Genomic DNA, 22,874 nt, shown 5'->3' on the forward strand with positions numbered 1-22,874 from the left:
TTACAGATTCAAGAGGCTTATTGAACAGCAAACATGGTAAATGCAAAGAGAACCAAAGGTAGGCATATCCTCAAAAGCCAGAAACCAAAGATAAAGAGAAAATCTTAAAAGGAACCATGAAACAAAGATATGATATACAGACAGTCCTATACTTATGATTTTTTTACTTTATGATGGGTTTATCAGGGCAAAATCCCATAGCAAACTGATGATTTCTACTAAATGCATATCATGTTTGCACTATTGTAAAATAAAAAAATCACAAGTCAAACCACTTGTGAACTGAGGACCGTTGGCTGTGTTGCCAGCATTAAATGCATTTTCCACTTATGACATTTTCGATATACAGTGAGTTTATTGGGACCCTGTAAGTCAAGGAGCATTTGCATACAGGAAAACAGTGAATATGAATGATGACTAATGTCCCATTTGAAAAAAAAAATGGAGACCAGAAGACAATGGAACAACACCTTCAAAGTTCCAGAGAAAAAATAAAATAAAAACCTGTCTTCCCAGAATTGTATACCTTGTTAAAATATGTCTCAAAATGAGACTAAAATAGACATTTTAAAATAAATGAAAACTGAAAGAATCTATTGTCAGCACACATAAACCACAAGTAATGCCAAACAAACTTTTTAATTTGAAGGAAAATAACACTAAATAGAAATTCAGATTTATAGAAATCAGTGAAGAGCATGGGAAATAGAATATAGGTAATATGAGAGACACATTTTTATTCTGCCCTTACTGTCTTTTAAGTCAATTGATCGTTTAAAGCAAAATCAAGTCCCTGAAGTAAAATATAGGATAATAACAGTCCAAAAGATAGGAAAGCAAGAGGAGGTGGTTAAATGGAATTACTGTTTTAAGATGTTTATATTTTACAGTGTAAACTGAGAAAAATAAGATAAGATATATACTATAATCCTGAGGACAACCACTAACAAAATAATAAAATATCCCTTAAAGACCAAGAGAATTGATAAAGTAGAAGATTAAAAAATAATAAAATAATCCAAATGATAGCAGGAAAGTAGAACAAATGAAACAATTTTTTAAAATAAGGATGACTTAACCTAATTATATCACAAATAATAATAAATATAAATGAACTAAATACTCCAATTCAAAGGCAGAGATTGATACATTGAAAGAAGTTTCAAGATTATCTATAGGAGATGCACTTTAAATATAAAGACAAATAGAATGAAAATAAAAGGATATAAAAAGAAATATTCAAATTCTAAATATAAGAAAGTTGTTTTTTATATTTAGCTGATAATAAAATAGTTCATGCTATTTTTAGTATGATGGAAAACAAACTTCAATTAAAAATGCATTGCCAGAAATGAAGGGGCATTTCATAATGATTTAACTAGTTTAATACATCAGAAAGTCATAATTCTAAATGTATATGCAGCTACTAACAGATAAGGCAAAAATTGAAGGAGAAGAGAAAAATAGATTCACAAAGCTAGAGATTTTAACACCCCCCTCTCAAAAATTGTTAGAACAAGTGAACAAAAAATAAAGAATATATATGATTTGAATATTACCAATCACCTTGACTTAATTGACACTTACAGAACATCAGATTAAATAACTGCAAAATATATTCCTTTATGAGAACACATAAGCAGTTCTTCAAAATAGATCATATATTGAAACATAACATACATCTCTAAAAATTTCAAACTTTATGTATTTTTTTTCTTATTTTACTTTAAGTTCTGGGATTCATGTGCAGAACATGCAGGTTTGTTACATAGGTATACATGTGCCATGGTGGTTTGCTGCACCTATCAACCCGTCATCTATGTTTTAAGCCCCGCGTGCATTAGGTATTTTCCTAATGCGCTCCCTCCCCTTCCCCCAACCCCCCAACAGGCCATGGTGAGTGATGTTCCCCTCCCTGTGTCTTTGTGTTCTCATCGTTCAACTCCCACTTATGAGTGAGAACATGCGGTGTTTGGTTTTCTGTTCCTATGTTAGTTTGCTGAAAATGATAGCTTCCAGCTTCATCCATGTCCCTGCAAAGGACATGAACTCATCCTTTTTTATGACTATATTGTATTCTGTGGTATATATATATTTATATATATGCCACATTTTCTTTATCCAGTCTATCATTGATGGGCATTTGGGTTGGTTCCAAGTCTTTGCTATTGTAAATAGTACTGCAATAAACATACATGTGCATGTGTTTTTATAGCAGAATGATTTATAATACTTTAGATATAATACCCCGTAGTAGGATTGCTGGGTCAAATGGTATTTCTGGTTCTAGATCCTTGAGGAATTGCCACACTGTCTTCCACAATGGTTGAACTAATTTACACTCTCACCAACGATGTAAAAGCATTCCTATTTCTCCACAGCCTCGCTAGCATCTGTCTTTTTTATAATTGCCATTTTTCTGACTTTTTAATAATCACCGTTCTAACTGGCATGCGATGGTATCTCATTGTGGTTTTGATTTGCATTTCTGTAATGACTGGTGATGATGAGCTTTTTTCCCTATGTTTCTTGGCCACATAAATGTCTTCTTTTGAGAAGTGTCTATTCATATCCTTCGCCCACTTTTTGATGGCGTTGTTTTTTTTCTTGTAAATTTGTTTAAGTTCCTTGTATATTCTGTATATTAGACCTTTGTCAGATGGACAGATTGCAAAACTTTTCTACCATTCTGTAGATTGCCTGTTCACTCTCATGAGTGAACCATGGGATAAAGCCATGGGATAAAGAAAATAATTAAAGGAGATCTGGTAAATATTTTCAACTAAATGATAATGCAAATACAACATATCAAAATTTGTGGGATACAGCTAAAGTAGTGTTTAAAGGAAAATTTTAGCATTGAATGTTTTTTAAAAAGGTTTACAATTAATGACCTACATTTCTACATTAAGAAGCTAAATAAATATAAAAGAAGAGAGATGCAATTCAGTTTCAAAGGAAGTAGAAAAGAGGAAATAAAGATAATGTAGAAGTCAATAAAATTGACAGCAAATAATGGGAAGAATTTAAAATGCTAAAAGTTAGCCCTTTGACATGATTAATGAAATTTACAAACCCCTAGCAAGACTGTTGAAGAAAACAAGCAAAAAAACGAAGTCCAATATTAGGGATAAAAGGGAATATCTCTATAAACCCTATAGATATTGAAAAGATATTATGAACAAATAACAATTTTGGGCTAATACATTCAACAAACTAAATTAAATGGAAAATTTTCTAAAATAATTCAACCTTCCAAAAGTGACATAAGAAATAAAAATAGAAATAACCTTATATCTGTTAAGTAAATACATTTTCTATTAAAAGTCTTCCTCAAAAGAAGACTCCAGAGCCCAGATATTTTCACTGTTGAATTCTACAAAAGCCTTAAGAAGTAAATAATGCCAGTATTACACAATCTTTTGCAGAAAATTAAAAAAAAAATCTTCCCCCTTTTTTTTTTAAATAGAAGGAATTTTTTATTAACTTCGGTAACAGACAAACTAGAAAGTATATGCTTTGCGTGTCTCTGTGTGTGTGTGTAAAGCTATAAATAAAAAAAAAAGAGTACAAAGAAACATTCTGTGAATGTTGCCATTTGCAGATAAGGACGAGGCTAAGCAGGTGCACAATACAGGGAAGGAGTACATTGGTAGGTATTTCTTATAGATACTTTTTGAGTCATTGGACTGGATTATCTACTTAATAAATTATTATGTAATTAATGTTAAATAAGGTTGTGCATGGACCAATGGCAACAGTGTGTCATGAAACAGGGTGATGACTAATCGAATTCTCTGCACATTGTTATTATATGTTTAATTAAAATAAAATTCCAAAATAGAAAGCTGAGTGCTTTCTAAGAAACTTTTTTTTTTAAAATTTTATTATTATTATACTTTAAGTTTTAGGGTACATGTGCACAACGTGCAGGTTTGTTACTTATGTGTACATGTGCCATATTGGTGTGCTGCACCCATTAACTCGTCATTTAGCATTAGGTATATCTCCTAATGCTATCCCTCCCCCCTCCCCCAACTCCACAACAGTCCCTGGTGTGTGATGTTCCCCTTCCTGTGTCCATGTGTTCTTGTTGTTCAATTCCCACCTATGAGTGAGAACATGTGGTGTTTGGTTTTTTGTCCTTGCGATAGTTTGCTGAGAATGATGGTTTCCACTTTCATCCATGTCCCTGCAAAGGACATGAACTCATCATTTTTTATGGCTGCATAGTATTCCATGGTGTATATGTGCCACATTTTCTTAATCCAGTCTGTCGTTGTGGGACATTTGGGTTGGTTCCAAGTCTTTGCTATTGTGAATAGTGCTACAATAAACATATGTGTGCATGTGTCTTTATAGCAGCATGATTTATAATCCTTTGGGTATATACCCAGTAATGGGATGGCTGGGTCAAATGGTATTTCTAGATCTAGATCCCTGAGGAATTGCCACACTGACTTCCACAATGGTTGAACTAGTTTACAGTCCCACCAACAGTGTAAAAATGTTCCTATTTCTCCACATCCTCTCCAGCACCTGTTGTTTCCTGACTTTTTAATGATCACCATTCTAACTGGTGTGAGATGGTATCTCATTGTGGTTTTGATTTGCATTTCTCTGATGGCCAGTGATGATGAGCATTTTTTCATGTGTCTTTTGGCTGCATAAATGTCTTCTTTTGAGAAGTGTCTGTTCATATCCTTCGCCCATTTTTTATGGGGTTGTTTGTTTTTTTCTTGTAAATTTGTTTGAGTTCATTGTAGATTCTGGATATTAGCTCTTTGTCCGATGAGTAGGTTGCAGAAATTTTCTCCCATTTTGTAGGTTGCCTGTTCACTCTGATGGTAGTTTCTTTTGCTGTGCAGAAGCTCTTTAGTTTAATGAGATCCCATTTGTCAATTTTGGCTTTTGTTACCATTGCTTTTGGTGTTTTAGACATGAAGTCCTTGCCCATGCCTGTGTCCTGAATGGTACTGCCTAGGTTTTCTTCTAGGGTTTTTATGGTTTTAGGTCTAACATTTAAGTCTTTAATCCATCTTGAATTAATTTTTGTATAAGGTGTAAGGAAGGGATCCAGTTTCAGCTTTCTCCATATGGCTAGCCAGTTTGGCAGCACCATTTATTAAATAGGGAATCCTTTCCCCATTGCTTGTTTTTGTCAGATTTGTCAAAGATCAGATAGTTGTAGATATGTGGCATTATTTCTGAGGGCTCTGTTCTGTTCCATTGGTCTATATCTCTGTTTTGGTACCAGTACCTTGCTGTTTTGGTTACTGTAACCTTGTAGTGTAGTTTGAAGTCAGGTAGCGTGATGCCTCCAGCTTTGTTCTTTTGGCTTAGGATTGACTTGGCGATGCGGGCTCTTTTTTGGTTCCATATGAACTTTCAAGTAGTTTTTTCCGAATCTGTGAAGAAAGTCATTGGTAGCTTGATAGGGATGGCATTGAATCTATAAAATACCTTGGGCAGTATGGCCATTTTCACGATATTGATTCTTCCTACCCATGAGCATGGAATGTTCTTCCATTTGTTTGTATCCTCTTTTATTTCCTTGAGCAGTGGTTTGTAGTTCTCCTTGAAGAGGTCCTTCACATCCCTTGTAAGTTGGATTCCTAGGCATTTTATTCTCCTTGAAGCAATTGTGAATGGGAGTTCACTCATGATTTGGCTCTCTGTTTGTCTGTTATTGGTGTATAAGAATGTTTGTGATTTTTGTACATTGATTTTGTATCCTGAGACTTTGCTGAAGTCGCTTATCAGCTTGAGGAGATTTTGGGCTGAGACGATGGGGTTTTGTAGATGTACAATCAATATCCTTGATGAACATCGATGCAAAAATCCTCAATAAAATACTGCAAACCGAATGCAGCAGCACATCAAAAAGCTTATCCACCATGATCAAGTGGGTTTCATCCCTGGGTTGCAAGGCTGGTTCAACATATGCAAATCAATAAATGTAATCCAGCATATAAACAGAACCAAAGAAAAACTACATGATTATCTCAGTAGATGCAGAAAAGGCCTTTGACAAAATTCAACAACGCTTCATGCTAAAACCTCTCAATAAATTAGGTATTGATGGGATGTATCTCAAAATAATAAGAGCTATCTATGAGAAACCCACAGCCAATATCATACTGAATGGGCGAAAACTGTAAGCATTCCCTTTGAAAATGGGCACAAGACAGGGATGCCCTCTCTCACCACTCCTATTCAACATGGTGTTGGAAGTTCTGGCCAGGGCAATCAGGCTGGAGAAGGAAATAAAGAGTATTCAATTAGGAAAAGAGGAAGTCAAATTGTCCCTGTTTACAGATGACAAAATCTTCCACCTTTTTATGAGGGCAGCATAACACTAATACCACATTATTTTATAAATATTTAAGAGAAAATAATATAGATTTGTCCCTCATGGTTTTATTTTTGCATAGGTATAAAAGTCCTTTTATAATTATTAGCAAATAGAACCCATAAGTATAAATAATACATCATCAGGAAATGGGGATTATCCCAAGAATGCAAGGTGAGCTTAACATTAGCTGCTTGATTAGTGGAAGTAGCCACATTTAGATATTAATGAGAAAAAATCATACAGTCATCTCAATAAAGGTAGATTAAGTATTTGACAACATTCACTGTCCATTCATATTTAAAAAAGAAAAATAAACCTCTCAGCAAAGTAAGAAAGAAAGGGAATTTTCTTAATTTGACAAACCACATCTATGAAAAAACTACAGCTAATGTCATTTTTATTGATGAAAAACTGAATGCTTTCACTTTAAGATCAGGAATAAGGCAAGGATATCTACTCCCACTACTTCAATAGAATATTGTATTTGAGGTCCAAGCTAGTGCAATTGGAAGAGAAAAAGGTAAAGTTTGAAGTAAAACTATTTATTCAGATAAAACATATTTTTTTTGGTAGAAATCCTCAGAATTCTACTCCGCCACCCCCCTATAAAAAAAACAAACAAATAAAAAACTCTAGAAGACTAGTAAGTTAATTTGGCAAGGTTGTAAGATAAATGTCACCGTACAAAAATAAGTTGTATTTACATATATTAGAAGCAAACACCCATAAAAGAAAATTCTACAATATTATTATAATTACATCAAGAAATAAAAACAATGAACTGTAACTTTAACAAAAGACATGAAAGACTTTTACTAGGAAAACTTCAAAATATTGCTGAGAAATAAAAGGAAACCTAAATGGAATGATACACACTGTAAATGGATTGGAGGACTCAACATTAAGATGTCAGTTCTCTCCAAATTGATCTATAGATTCAATATAATCCTAATTAAAATCCTAGCAGGATCTTTGTTTTTCTTTTGTTGTTGTTGTTGTTGTTTGGTTTTGTTGTTGTTGTTGTTTGGTAAACATCAGTGAATTGATTCTAAGTGTTACAAGGAAAAGTAGAATAACCAGAATACCCCAAATTATAATTAATTATAAGTAATCTAGAGATGATTTAAAGTATAAGGGGGAATGTGCATAGATTATATGCAAATACTATACCATTTTATATAAGGGACTTGAGCATCCATGGAGTTTGGTGTCAACAGTGGATCTGGGAACACCAATCCCCCATAGATAACTGTACTGTAAAACTACAGAAATCAGAGTAGTGAGGCGTTGGCATAACAATAGAGAGAATAGAGTCCTGGCACAGATCCATAGATCAATAGTTAGTTGATTTTTGGCAAAAGTACTGAGGCAGTGCAATGGGGAAAGAAAATCTTTTCAATTAAAGGTGCTGGAACAACTACATAAATACATGGAAAAAATATACCTTGATACATGCCTTATACCACAAACAAAAAAAATTCAAGATATGTCATATACATAAACATAAAAGTTAAAACTAGAAAACTACTAGAAGGAAACTAGGATAATATCTTTATGACTTGAGGATGAGCAATGATTTCTTAGAACACAAAAAAGCACTCACTATAAAAGAACTGATAAATTGGATCTCAAAATTAAAAGATTATGATTATCAAAAGACACCATTAAGAACAATAACAAAGCAAACTATTGACTGGGAGAATACACATATATAACAAATAATCTTGTGTCTGGAATTTTAAAAAAACATAAAAATAATAAAAACAAAGTCATATTTTTTAAACGGGCAAAAGACCAAAATGCTTCACAAAAGAAGATGAATGAATTACATATAAGTCCCTGCAAAAGTACTCAACATCGTTATTCATGGAAATGTAAATTAAATCACAATATGACACCACCTCATACCCACTAAAATAGCAAAAACTAAAATAATTGACATTTCCAAATGTTGATGAAGATGTGGAGCAACTAGAACTCTCATACCCTGCTTGTGGGAATGAAAATGGTACAACCACATTGAAAAACTATTTGACAGTTTTTACAGAAGTTAAACATTGAGGCTCGAGTAAGATCATTTGTGTATAACACCTGCCAGTCTATTCTTTTGCCTTTGTTAGTCCCTATCCATCTTGAAGACCCACTTAAATTTGCCCTCCTACAAGACGGCTCCCCAGTTTTCTCCCTCCTTTTTAGTCACCAGTAGTAAGGGATTACATATCTCTGTTTACCAAGGATAGTCCTGATTTATGTATATGGTTTTGACATAATCGATTAATCCTACTTAAAAACATACAGGCTTGACAATAAATTATAAATTTGTGCTACCCAAAGTTCCATAGTTTTGATCTTAGTATTTAGCCTACTTTGAAAATTATATATTTATTTATAGATTTTTTCTTATTTTCATATTATGTTTTAAGTTCATTAGGGGCCAGAACCATCCTTATATTCCCATAAAGTGCCTAGCACAGTGCCTAATAAATTTTCACTTGATGAAATCTAACTCCGTTTTAAAAATGAACAGTGATTTCTGCCGCTTTTAAATATACAACTAAATATTGCTCACACCCACACAATTTAAGCATCCTTTTCTTTTTTATTATTATTATACTTTAAGTTTTAGGGTATATGTGCACAATGTGCAGGTTAGTTACGTATGCATACATGTGCCATGCTGGTGTGCTGCACCCATTAACTCGTTATTTAGCATTAGGTATATCTCCTAATGCTATCCCTCCCCCCTCCCCCCACCCCACAACAGTCTCCAGAGTGTGATGTTCCCCTTCCTGTGTCCATGTGTTCTCATTGTTCAATTCTCATCTATGCGTGAGAACATGCGGTGTTTGGTTTTTTGTCCTTGCGATAGTTTACTGAGAATGATGATTTCCAATTTCATCCATGTCCCTACAAAGGACATGAACTCATCATTTTTTATGGCTGCATAGTATTCCATGATGTATATGTGCCACATTTTCTTAATCCAGTCTATCATTGTTGGACATTTGGGCTGGTTCCAAGTCTTTGCTATTGTGAGTAGTGCTGCAATAAACATACGTGTGCATGTGTCTTTATAGCAGCATGATTTAACCTCAGTCTTAAGGAGAGTGTTCGCTGCAATGAAATAACTTTTCTAGTACTTCAAAATTAATTACATTTTATTCTTGATTCTATTTGAGAATGCAAGCATAAAGATGTAGGGTGAGATTTCTGTGAGCTGCTGGTCTAGTGCATTTGGGTGTTATGCCTGACTTCAGGGATTACAACATTGGTGCTTTTACTTCTTAATTAAAAAGATTTCCCATAGACAGCAGGAAAAATTGCAGGGCCATTAGAAAATTACAACTAAATTGTGGAAAAACTTAGAAGAAAGAATATTCATTAAATTTTGGTTTGAAATAGTTAAAAACCGAAATGTCCATCAAAGTCATACTGAACAAGTAAAATGTGGTATATTCGTTGAGTGGCAGCAATTAACAGGACTTATTAAGAACTGTGTTAATCAACAATAATAGATCTCAACATCATGTTCAGTGAAAAAATGCAAATTGAGGACTGAGGTATATAGTATAGTAACACTTCTATAAAATCTAAATAGTATATAAAAACAATGGTATATATTGCTTATTAATATTAAGCATAATTGAAGGTATGGAGATGGAATTGTGTAGATACACATTAAATATAGTAGATGGTATGGAATAGAAGGAAAGAGGACTGGGAATGGAGGATAAAGGTTAAAAAGAACAATAGCTGTCTTCATTCATGTATTATAACATTAAATGGTTGATCAAAAATTCAGTTCTGTGTGCTGCATGCATGTGCACACACCCACTCACAGAAAAAAAGGAAAATAAACTTTTTGCAAGATGTTTGATTAGTTGATACTAATAGCTAACAATATGATGCATAAAATATTTTGAAGCAAGCAAAGAGGACTGATAAGAGTTATTAAGACCCTTTATTCCATAGTTTTATTGTTATTAATGTATTTTGTGATTGTGAACCAATACTTAAGCTATCTGATAATTTGAGGCTGTTTTTGCTTTACCTTGTGGTAGCTAAAATTCAGCATTTGGGTTCCAGAGCTTCTTAAGCTTTTACTTTATGTTAGGGCAGAAGTTTTATTAAATGTCTGAAATAAGAGGAGCCATATTTAAGCCAATGCTTATGGAGATCCAAGCACTAGGTCCAAAGTCACAACTGGATGCTGTTAGGCAACAACGTAAGGAAATTGTTCACCAGGCAAGCAAGGTTTTGAGAAACTGGAGCCACAAAGTAGAGAATATAATAATTCATAGTTTGAGTTGATCAGAATTGAAGAGTTAATAGTTAGTTGCCAATGTAAGGTCTTGAAAAAGGGTGTGTAGGTCAGGAATGATACCTGTAAGACAGTGGCTGTAGAATAAGCTGACATGAGGCTGAAACAACAAATGAGGACTCTATCTGGGAGACAGACAGAAAAGTTGATGTAAGGCACCAAGTAGGAGGACATGAGAAGACTGAAGTGAGGTGCTTGCGCTTGCTTTCTGCAGGATTCCGCAAGTAAATGAACCTGATAAGAAAGAGTGCAGTTGTGGACAGACTGATGCCAAAACCTTGGGCTTGGACTTTTCTTAACATCTGGAGTTTAGTATCATTAGTATCATTCCTTGACATGATATATTTGAGAGTTATTTTAGGAGTGTAATATTTAACTGACTTGGGAAACCTCCAGATCTAACGGCAACTTCTAAATTCTAAAGGTTAGCCATTCTTCACGTTGTAGACTGAAAATGTCAAATCACTAATTAAATCAATTAAGTAGCTTTCCTCCAGTTCTTTGTTGATTTTAAGGTTCAGACTTTTTTCCCTCTTGGTGACCAAAGAACATCTTGAAGCATTCTAGTGTTGAAGAGCATTGATGAGTTGCAGGCTGACAGAGATAGAGACTGAAACAATGAAAAGCTGTCCCAAGAATGGGCCAAGATGTATACTGATATTAAATGCTTACAGATTTTGACGTTTTTTAGGTTCCTGCTCTTTAATATGACACACTTTCACCCCTCAGAAGAATCAATTTTGAGGTTATAACCAGTCTTCTTTAATAATTCATATAACCTAAAAGTCAATAAAAAGAAGAGCTTATTAAATAATAGCAAGTCAATCATGTAAGAGTAATGTGATGATATATAGAGTTGCACACATTATATTTTCAACCTATGATTGACACTTCTTTTAAATCACAGCTTTGCTTTTAAACCTTTTTCCTAATGAGCATTAAGAGGATCTTTCCAGTAAGCACATAGATTGAAAACAAAAACTTTAACAATCAAATGCAAAAACAAAAGAATAAAATCAAACCGATTGAAATGTTAAAAAATGATTAATATTTTGACATTACTATACTTTGTAACCAAGCATCTTCAACATTAGAAAAAGATAACAAGATTTTTTGATTTCATCTCAAGATACCTCCCATTAAAAAAAAAAAAGTGAAACTCTTTAATAGCTTACGTGACCTAATAACCTCAGCAAAGACACTTTTACATGGCCATGAAGCATATCATTGCAGAGATCCAGCTGGAGCGGAAAAACCTGGTAGTCAGCAGTACTTCCAGACTTCTGTGTGATAAGAGATTCCATATCTGAATTTCCCTTGCATTTGCAAGGAGTACATTGTAGACTTGATGGCAAGGGAAGTCAAACTTTAATGCTTCCCTCAAATAATCACAAACATCCCACTATGTCCTCTCCTAGAAGAGACAATTTCTGATTTATAACCTACCTTAATAGGAGAATGCCCTTGATGCTAAATTGTCTGAACATTGTGCAATCTCATCTTCATTCCCCAAAATATTAATATGAACCCAGACTTCCTAATTCCATTTTGAATCAGATTTGATCTGTATTTGACCCTTTGAATCCATTTGGGTATCTGTCTCTCAGCTAGTGGGTGAATAGTTATGTCAACACTCCTGCATTGTTTTTTGGAGGAAAAAATAAAATTAAACCAATTTATCTTTTTTTAAAGCAAGAAAGAAGACAGGAAGAAGAAAATGGTGAGATTATGGGAGAAAAATAAAGAAAAGTTATTCCATATGAATTAGGCATGAGGAGCATGTTAAGGCCAACTGACAGATGAAGAGCCCCTTTCTACACTACGTAGTCCTAAATGTGGTAGCAACGGGCTTTATACTTGAAACATATTCAGGAAAATAAATATTATATCTGGAGCTTTCCCCTCCATCCATAAGTTTGGCATGCAGTGCCAGGTATCAACATCAGGTGTTAATAGCTTTACAGAACAATGTGTGGGGATATAATATATATTTTATATATGTATGTACACATATTATAGTTTATACATAGTATTTCAGTTATAATGTACAAATACTATATATGATTTTACAAACACATTACAGGTTTGACAACTCTCTCTTTTTGTGTAATGAAAAATATGGTGGTCTATGTTTTTAACTTTTTGCCTTTAAATTTTTAAATAAACAACTAACCATATTAGACAAAACTAGAGCTCAAAAATAATTTTTCTAGAATTCCTGTTAAAACTAATGTAAAAGAAAGTAGTAGAAATCAGGCTCAAAGTATTAGTTTTATTTCTCATCAAATTCATGGCAGAAAATATTATAACTGGAATAATTTCTATAATTCTTTGGTCTTTTTGCTAAAGAATATGTTATAAATGGATAGACATGAGCAGTAAAGCTTTATTTTTTTCAGTTGAATGACTCCATAAATATAATATCCTCTAATGTATAATCTCCTTGCTTCTTTTGAATCTCAAGCAATTTTGTGGTAGTTCTCTCTTTATTCCATTTTGAAATGAAGATGCAACACTGTACAAGATGTTCTTTCTGTATTAAAAATTAACTGTTAATATGCTTTATGTCAAAATAGTTTTTATATGAACATGCTGAAAATGTGATTGCTTTCTAAAATTATATTTACACACTTAACTATTTAATTTCAATTAATAATATAGGTTATCTTTTTGAGAAACTATTGAATTGTTATTTCCACATAAGTTTAGGCTGTTTTCTTCTTTTAGCTTACTCTTTCTTGCCTTTAAAAATTTATTTCTAGTATACTTGTGTCCTGAAGTTGATCAGCCAAAAATGTATTTGTTAATTGTTTCTTAAAAAGCTTTGCTAAGACAATGATTTATATATAGAATTTATTGATAGGTTAATTGAATGTGATGAGGAAATTAAGAAATGGGTGCCATTTAATATTCTTTTATGTGAATTTTTGAGTAACATTAATTTTTCAATTTTATTTTCCATAAGAATGAAAATTAGATTTTTAGTTTTCTTCTGTTTGAAAATCTTTCTCTTATATTTTTTCTTTTTTTTTGAATTTCACCAATTACTGTTAAATGAACATAGAATGGGTTGAATGCTATAAGCTACATTTTGGTAATGTGGTTTTTAATATTTTTAAACAATATAGTTCTTTTGGAAAATTCTTTTTACTGTATTTTCATTGAACTATAATTTCTGGACAGTAAATTTCACCTATTTTATTGCAGTTTTACTTGTTTTTACAATTGTATATAGTTGCGTAAACACCATAACAGTCAAGATATAAAATAGTTCTATCATGTGAAAAAAATTCCCCTATACTACTTTGTAGTCAATCCCTCTCCAACCTGTGAGAATATTATAAATGAGATTCAACCAAGTTGTTTGTGTACCCTCATTAATTCCTTTTTTATTTCTAGGTAGAATTTCACCATGTGGATGTATCACAAATTGTTAATCCACTTCACAGTTGAGGGATATTGAAACTGCTTCTAGCTTTTGGTGATTACACATAAACCTGCTGTGACAATTCAGGTTCAAGTTTGTGAGTGAACATTGTTTTGATCTTACTTGAGTAAATACCTAGAAGTGACATACATAGGTTATATGATATGTTTAACTTTATAAAACATTGTCAAGCTGTTTTCAAAAGTGGCTATACCATTTTGTATTCTTACCAGTGATGTGTGAGAGTTTCAGTTGCTTTGCATCCTTGCCAGCCTTTTTTTTTTTTTTTTAGGTCATTCAAATAGTGGTGTTGAAGTCACAATAAAAATATAAAGACAAATCTCTAAATTTAATGTTTTATTTGAGAAGAAATAATTGCAATTTGGGGTGTACTTTCAGACTAGGTGGTCTTCAGTATGTCAAAAGAACAAAGAGGTTGGAGGTTGTATAAAAAGTAGAAATGTTATATATTGCTTTTTGAGAAAGGTCATCTGCACTAGTAAGGTTCTGAGGAACTGATAAGCTCTGATCGGTGAGTGACAGCAGTGGGCCAAATTAGTACTAAAGTTGCAGCAGTTGCAAAGAAAACTGGTCTCTAGTTACAACAGGCAGTTTCAGCAGCCAGACTTGTAAAGAATTATGTTTTTGGAGCAATGTTATGTGTCCCTAATGTCTTGCCCTGCTGCCTCTAGACTGTTTTAGTTGGGTATGAAAAGGATAATCCAATCTGTGTAATCAACTTTCACAATGTGTAGTTGCATCTTCATGTGATTTTAGTTTCCATTTCCCTAATGACTAATGATGCTGTGGATCTTTCCATGTTCTTGTTTGCCAGCCATACATTTTCTCTGGTGAAGTATATGGTCAAATCATTTTTCATTGGAAATAATTATATATTTTTATAGCGTAAATATGATGTTCTAAAATATGTATACACTGTGGAATGACTAAATCAAGCTAAACAACATATGAATTACCTCATTTTTAATGGTGTAAATTAAAATTTACTTAGAACTTAAGAACTACTCAGTAATTTTCAAGTATACAATACATTATTATTAACTATATTATTAAGAGCTCTTGAATTTGTTCCTCCTGGCTAATTAAACATTTGTATCCTTTGAGTAACATCATATCTCCCTAGTGTCTCCACTCCAAGCCTCTGGTGGTTGTAGGTTGTCTGTTAACTCTGTTGATACTTTATTTTGCTGTGCAGAAATTCTTTAGTTTAATTAGGCCCCATTTGTCAATTTTTGTTTTTGTTGCAACTTCTTTTGAGGACGTAGGCAAAAATTCTTTGCCAAGGCCAATGTCCAGAAAGGTGGTTCCTTGATTTTCTTCTAGGATTCTTAAAGCTTGAGGTCTTACATCTAAATCTTTAATCCATTTTGAGTTAACTTTTGTATATGGTGAAAGGGAGGGTCCAGTTTCTTCTCCATATAGCTAGCCAGCTATCCTAGCACCATTTATTGAATAGGGAGAACTTTTCCCATTGCTTGCTTTTGTCGAATTGTTGAAGATCCGATGGCTGTAGGTGTGTGGCTTTATTTCTGGGTTCTATATTCTGTTCCATTGGTATATTGTGTCCGTTTTTATACCACTACTATGCTGTTTTGGTTACTGTATCCTTGTAGTGTATTTTGAAGTCCAGTAATGTGATGCCTCTGGCTTTATTCTTTTTTGCTTTGGCTATTCAGGCTCTTTTTTGAATGCATATGAATTTTAGAATAGTTTTTTGTAATTCTGTGAAAAATGATGTTAGTAGTTTGATAGGAATAGTGTTGACTCTATAGATTGCTTTAAGCCATATGCTTTGCCCATGTTTTAATTGAGTTACTTAGTTTTTTACTATTGAGGTGTTTGAGTTCCTTATATATTTTGCATATTAACCCCTTATCAGATGTATGGTTTAAACATATTTTCTCCCATTCTGTAGGTTGTCTGTTTTATTCTGTTGATTGTCTCCTTGGCTGTGCAGAAGCTTTCTAGTTTGATATAATTTCAGTTATCTATTTTTGCTTTTGTTAGCTGTACCTTTGAGGTCATATCCAAAAAATTATTTCCCAGACCGGTGTTATAGAGCTTTCTTCCTATGTTTTCACTTAGTAGTTTTACAGCTTCAGGTATTACATTTGTATTTAATTCATTTTGAGTTGATCTTTGTAAATGGTGTGAGATAAGGGTCTTATTTCATTCTTTTGCTTTTAGATGTCCAGTTTTCCCAGCACCATTTATTAATGAAAATATTCCTTCCCCATTATGTGTTCTTGGCATCTTTGTCAAAAACCAGTTGGCCATAAATGTGTGGATTTATTTCAGGGATCTCTATTTGTTCCATTGCTCTATGTGTTTATTTTTATGCCAGTATCATGCCATTTTGACTACTATAGCTTTGTAGTAGATTTTGAAATCAGGTAGTGTGATGTTTCTAACTTTGTTCTTTTTGCTCAAGATTACTTTGACTATTTGGGGTCTTTTGTGATTCCACAGGAATTTCGGAATTTTTTTTTACTTGTGTGAACAATGTTATTGGAATTTTGATAGGGATTATATTGAATCTGTGGATTGCTTTGGGTAATATGGACATTTTAACAATATTAATTCTTTCAATCCATGAACACAGTATATCTTTTCATTTATTTGTGGTTTCTTCAATTTCTTTTATGCATGTTTATAGTTTTCAGTATACAGATCTTTCACTTCTTTGTTTAAATTTATTTTTAAGTATTTTATATCTGTCTATTGTAAATTGAATTATTTTCTTTATTTCTTTTTTGGACAGCTTGTTATCAGTATAGAGAAACCCAACTGATTTTTTAATGTTGATTTTGTATCCTGCAACTTTACTGAATTCATTTATTATTTCTAACTGTATTTTGGTGAAGTCTTCAAGGGTTTTTGTGTATATAATCATATCACCTGAAAATAACGACAGTTTAACTTACTCCTTTTTGATTCAGATTCCTTTTATTTCTTTGTCTTGCCTAATTGTTCTGGCTAGGGTTTCTACTACTGTATTGAATAGAAGTGGTGAGAGTGAGAATCTATGTCTTGTTCCTGATTTTAGAGGAACAGCTTTCAACTTTTTACCATTGAGTACATTAGCTGTGGAATTGTCATATATGGCCTTTATTGTGTTGAGGTACATTCTTTCTATACGTAATTTGTTGAGAGTTTTTGTCATGAATAGATGTTAAATTTTGTCAAATGCTTTTTCTGCATCTATTGAGATGATCATGTGATTTGTCTTTCATTTTGTTAGTGTGGTATGTCACAATTACTGATTTGAATATGTTTACTTTTTCATCCCAAGGGTAAATAACACTTGACCATGGTGAATGAGCCTTTCAATGTGCTGTTGAATTCAGTTTGCTAGTATTTTGTTGAGGATTTTTGTATCTGTGTTCATCAGGGATATTTTCTTTTCTTATAGTGGTCTTGTCTGGCTTTGATATCAGGGTAATGGTGGCCTCATAAAATTCGTTTGAAAGTATTCCCTCCTCTTCAGTTTTTGAAAGAGTTTGAGACGGATTGGAATTAGTTTTTTTTAATGTTTGGTAAAATTCAGCAGTGAAGCCTTTAGGTCCAGGCTTCTTTTTTCTTTTCTTTTTGTTTTTTGATGGGAAACTATTACAATTTCAATATTCTTACTCATTATTGGTCTGTTCAGATTTTCTGTTTCTTCATTATTCAGTCTTGGTAGGTTGTATATATCTAGGAATTTATTCATTTCTTCTAGGTCATCCAATCTGTTGATGTATATTTGTTCATTCTAGTCTCTTAAGACCCTTTACATTTCTGTACTATCAGTTTTATGTGTTCCGATATTTTGCCTATTTTTAATGTGTTATTTTCTTATCAAGTTTTGAGAGTTATTTATGTATTCTAGATACAAGTCCTTTTAAGATATGTGATTCATAAATATTTTCTCCAACACTTGCAAAGAGCAGACATTCTTAAGTGAAGTTCAGTTTATTTACTTGTTCTTTCATTTATTGTATTTTTGATTTTGTATCTAAGAAATCATTGCCTAACTAAAGATCACAATCCTTTTTTTCTATGCTTTTTAAGAGAAATTTTACAGTTCCTGGTTTTGCATTTCTATCTGTGATCCATTTTGAGTAATTTTTTAATATAAGGTGTAAGGTATGGAAAAATTTTGTTTTTATCTTTTTACATATGGATATCTAGTCATTCAAGCACTAGGTTTTAGAAAAACTTTTTTTTTGTCACCAAATTGCCTTTTTACCATTGTCCGAAAATAATCCATCATATATGTGTAGGACTATTTTTGGATCCTTTTTTAAAAAAAGTAAATATAAAAATAAAATTACACTAGGAATACACCAAGAATTACATGAAGAATATGAGTATTTTCTTGTAAAAATTATAAAAATATAGAAATATGTAACAATTACAGTAAATGCTTACATAGACCTTACTGTGCCAAGCATCACTCTAAATGCTTTAAATAGATTAACACATTTACTCTTTACAATTCATGAGATAGGTACTGTTATTTTTTCCATTTTACAGATAGGAACACTGAGGGCACAAAGAGGTCATGTAACTTGCATGGGGTCATGTAGCTAGTAATTGTTGGAGCTGCCTTCTTAATCACCTTATTATTTTGCTCACCTCTACCCCAATCCAATGCCTTATCTCAAATATGACAACTGTTCTTTATTTCGTTTGCAACTTTAGCTACCTATATGAAACACATGCAAAAAACATTTCATTTGTATTCATGTCTATTCTTTCTTCAACACCACTCTCTCGATTACTGTAGTTTTATAGTAAGTCTATAAAGTATGTGAGTCCTATAACTTTGAAGAGAATATGTATTCTGATGTTTTGGTGGAGAGTTTTTTTTTCTAAATGTCACTTAGTATAATTTAGTTGGTAGGGCTCTGTTGTTCTGTAATCCTTCCTGAGAGTTTGTCTGCTTTTGCTATCAAGTGCTGAGACAGTGTATTGAAGTTTCCAAGTGTATTTATGGATTTTTTATTTCTCCTTTTAGTTCTATAAGATTTTCTTTCAGGTATTTTGAAACCCTGTTGTTAGGTGCACACATATTTATGTTTATTATGTTGTTTTGCATAGTTGACGCCTTCATAATTAATGTCCCCCTTTATCCTTTTGCTAAAATTTACTTAGTCTGATATTAATAAGCTGTTCCTGCTTTCTTATGGTTAGGGTTTGTGTAGTATCTCTTTTACCAGGTTTGCACCAACCTAATGTATCATTTTATTTTTTAACCTATTTATGCCTATATATTTAAAATGAGTTTCTTGTACAAAGCATATAGTTTGGTGTTGATTTTTTTTTATCCAATCTGCTCTTTAAGTTTTAATTAACAGTTTATAATGTTTACATTTAATGTAATTATATGATTAGAATAAAAACCACCACATTGTTAGCTGTTTCATTTTTAAATCTATTATTTTGTTTTTGCTCCTTTGCAATCCATTCTTGAATATTTCATTTTAGCTCCATTATTGAATTATTGTTGATTTTTCCATTAAAGAATTAGTCATTGCCATAGATTACATAATATGCATCTTTAATCAGTCTATATTTAAATAATATTAGACTACCAGACATGTAGTGTTAGGATTTAACAACAGTATTTCCTAATTTCTTCCTTCCATCATTTGTGCTGTTGTTGTCATACATTTTATTTTTACACATGCTAGAAACACAATGCATTTTTAATTTTTTTAAATTTTAATATGTTTGCCTTAGTTATCTTTTAAAGCAATTTAAAATAAGGAAATGAATTTTATATTACCTTCATTTATTCTATTTCTTGAACCCTTTATTACTTTGTGTATATGTCATACCTTACCAAGGTTTTAAAAGTACATGTTAATATTTTTAACTATTTGCATTTACAACACACCAGTCTTTGACTTCTCTTGGCTCTGTTAAAAATGTGTTGCCTTTAGATAGCTGGGAATGTGTTTTATTTTTATAATTCTTTGTGCTCACTTGGAATTTCAGGACCATGGGACCAAGTATATTATAAGAGGTCCTTTGGCCTAATCTTCAAAGTCTGACAAGTTTACTGATCTTAAGCTGTTTCTAGAAGTTCTCTTTCTGAAGTTGAAGTGTAAGCCTGTTTGGTCTATATTTCTCTTTTATCTCTCTTTTACTCTTTTGCTTCTCATGTGGTGTTTGGAGCATTTGGACCACGTTGTCCTGCTTTTTAATGCTTTCTTATTAATAACCCTGTACATATATGAAAATAGTTATTGAATGCCTTCTTACCATCTGCTTCACAGATTACCATGTCCTCTACACGTTAAAAAGTAGGAGGGGTGTCCCAGCTCTCTTGCCACACTGTGGAAGTACAGACTATATAGAGTGCTGAACCTAAACCCTCTCCCTGAAGTCATATGGTTTGTTTTATTCCAGACATGTACCTTTAGGAAAGCTCTGGGATTCTGAAATTGGGTGGGTTTCCTTCAAAAACAACATTCACCTGAGGACCTGATTTATTCCAGAGCCTTCTCAATGCAGTAGCCCTAGTTATGTTACTTGTATAGGGATAAGGCAGAAGGAAAAGAGCAAGCTGGAAAACCTAGAATTTTCTGAGCAAACTGTGTTCAATTGTGATTAAAAAAAAATACTCTTGACAGCTAGGGCTGGTCCTATAATAGAACTTATAATAAGCACTTGTCAGTTATGCGGGTTATTGCAAGATACACTTATTTTCAAGCTTTCCCCTTTAATTCATGTCCAAAGCATAACATTTTCTTTTTGTCTTTTTCCCCCTCAAGGGGTGCTACATCCATTGTGTACAGATGCAAACAGAAGGGGACCCAGAAGCCTTATGCTCTCAAAGTGTTAAAGAAAACAGTAAGTTTATTTCTTATATAATGGCATCTCTAAGGGGCCTGTGACCTGGAGAAGGCAGGAACCTGATTTGAAGAACAAAGGGGCCAGAGAGCTGCTGTGTGCAAATGACCCATTTGACTCTTGATTACGGGAGTGCAACCCAAATAGGTTGTTGTCTGGTGGAAATTGCATGAGTCTTTGAAAGCAGCTGGATCTCAGATTGGATGTGGTTCTGGGGAGAAGATTGGCAAGGAAAAACATTTAGAATTGGCAGGTAGACCTTATTTTGCATATCAGGCATGTTCTTGGAGATTTTATATATATATATATATATATATATATATATATACACACACACACACACACATACACACACTATATAATAATTTCAATATTTAAATATTAAAACCACATTTTAGTATTAGAAAAGCTTGCTATTGAAAAGAATTTGAAATAAAGCACAAATGTATTTGTGAAAGGAGTCATCAGATTCTAATTTGCCTTAATTTTCAAATGTTGCACTTGCTTCAGTAGAGTATAATTGAATTTTATTGAGTTAATTTTTCTGGGACTGAACCTGCTCATCTAGAAGTTTGTACTTGGAAAAAAAGGAAGGTTTTTGTTTTGGGGGTTGCTTCTTTTGCCCTACACTCATAGGTAAGCTGAGGAGGCAAAAGTGACTTAGGCTTATCTCTAATGAGTAAGAAACACAGTAGATGGGAGTTCAAAATATAAATGCCAACACCTGTGTAATACTTTCTATACCCCCAGAGAGTATTTTGCCATTTTAATGCCCTACTTGGATTTTGTGTTCTTATGCAGTTTCTACTCATAAAACCACAAAAAGACAAGATATTATTTTATAACATGTTCATTTTCAAATTTCATGTGAACAAATATGTGAAATGTGTATATATATGAAAACCCAGTTGTAAAGTATGCTGAGAAGTATCATAAATTTTGAAGTCAAATACATTTTTAGGCCAAGGAAATTTTTTTCCTCAAGGCAGCTTAAAATTACCAGCTGTTTATGTATTGTCTGGCACAGGGAAATTTTAGAATCTCATATAATGAAGAGCATAATACTACAAGGTTTTCAGCTAAATAGAAATAGAATGATATTTTTAAACAATCTGTTAGAATTTACAGTCATAGCAAAATAACAAAAACAGTTTAATGAAAGTCGGTAATAATTTCAATGGCACTTGCTACTAATGAATTCTATATTCTGAATTTTCTGTTTGGTGTAGGCAATGATTTAACTTATTCCAGAATGTAGAGGAATCTGTTGATTGATAAGATTTGGAATTTTCCCTTAATTTAGTTTCTTACAGTCATAAAATTTATCTGAAGTAAGGATTATTAAAACTTTTATGAAATAGAATTTCCTGTTAAATATTTACTTTGTATGAAAATAAAACGGCATATTTTAGCAGTAGTCACACACAAGATGTTTTAGGACTTGTTTGTACGATTTCTTGTTGGTTAAAAAATTGTCAGTAAAGTTTGTGAAGGGCTATTTGTTTTTCATAGTTGAGGAAACTTTGAGAGGGAAGAGACATATGAAAGTCTAGGAAATAAATACTTAGAAATTACATGTGAATGCTCAAGAATCCCCAAGGGCAACAGGCTGGTTTAAAGGCTGGCTTATGTCAAAAGTCTTTGGATAAATTGGAGAAGGAGGTCAGTGAAGCCATTTGGTGGGTTCATGACGTATATTTGTTGGGCAAGTGCCGCTCTGGTTCGTCCTTACTGTCTTCTCGCTGTTGTGAAAACATCTCCCTCAGAAGACAGGCAGGAAGAGCATGTGAACGAGAATGAAGTGTCAGATGGAGCTGCAGAATGGTGCTGTAAGGCAGATGTTGTCAAACACAGTTACTGCTGTGCCAAATGGAATGAGAGAAAATGCCCTGGAAAAACCTCAGCTTTGA

General features: G+C 32.9%; 1 protein-coding gene across 3 annotated transcripts in view; it reads left to right on the plus strand.

Moving 5' to 3' along the window:
• Window positions 1-22,874, plus strand: part of CAMK4 (calcium/calmodulin dependent protein kinase IV) — a 336,488-nt gene that overhangs the window by 168,381 nt on the left and 145,233 nt on the right. For all 3 annotated transcript variants that reach the window (XM_055112534.1, XM_055112533.1, XM_008952101.6), the window contains one exon: window positions 20,886-20,964. In XM_055112534.1, coding sequence (XP_054968509.1) covers window positions 20,886-20,964 — 79 coding nt within the window. The remainder of the gene's footprint in view (window positions 1-20,885; window positions 20,965-22,874) is intronic.

Source organism: Pan paniscus, chromosome 4 (genome assembly GCF_029289425.2).
Source record: "Pan paniscus chromosome 4, NHGRI_mPanPan1-v2.0_pri, whole genome shotgun sequence".
NCBI classification, from domain to species: domain Eukaryota; kingdom Metazoa; phylum Chordata; class Mammalia; order Primates; family Hominidae; genus Pan; species Pan paniscus.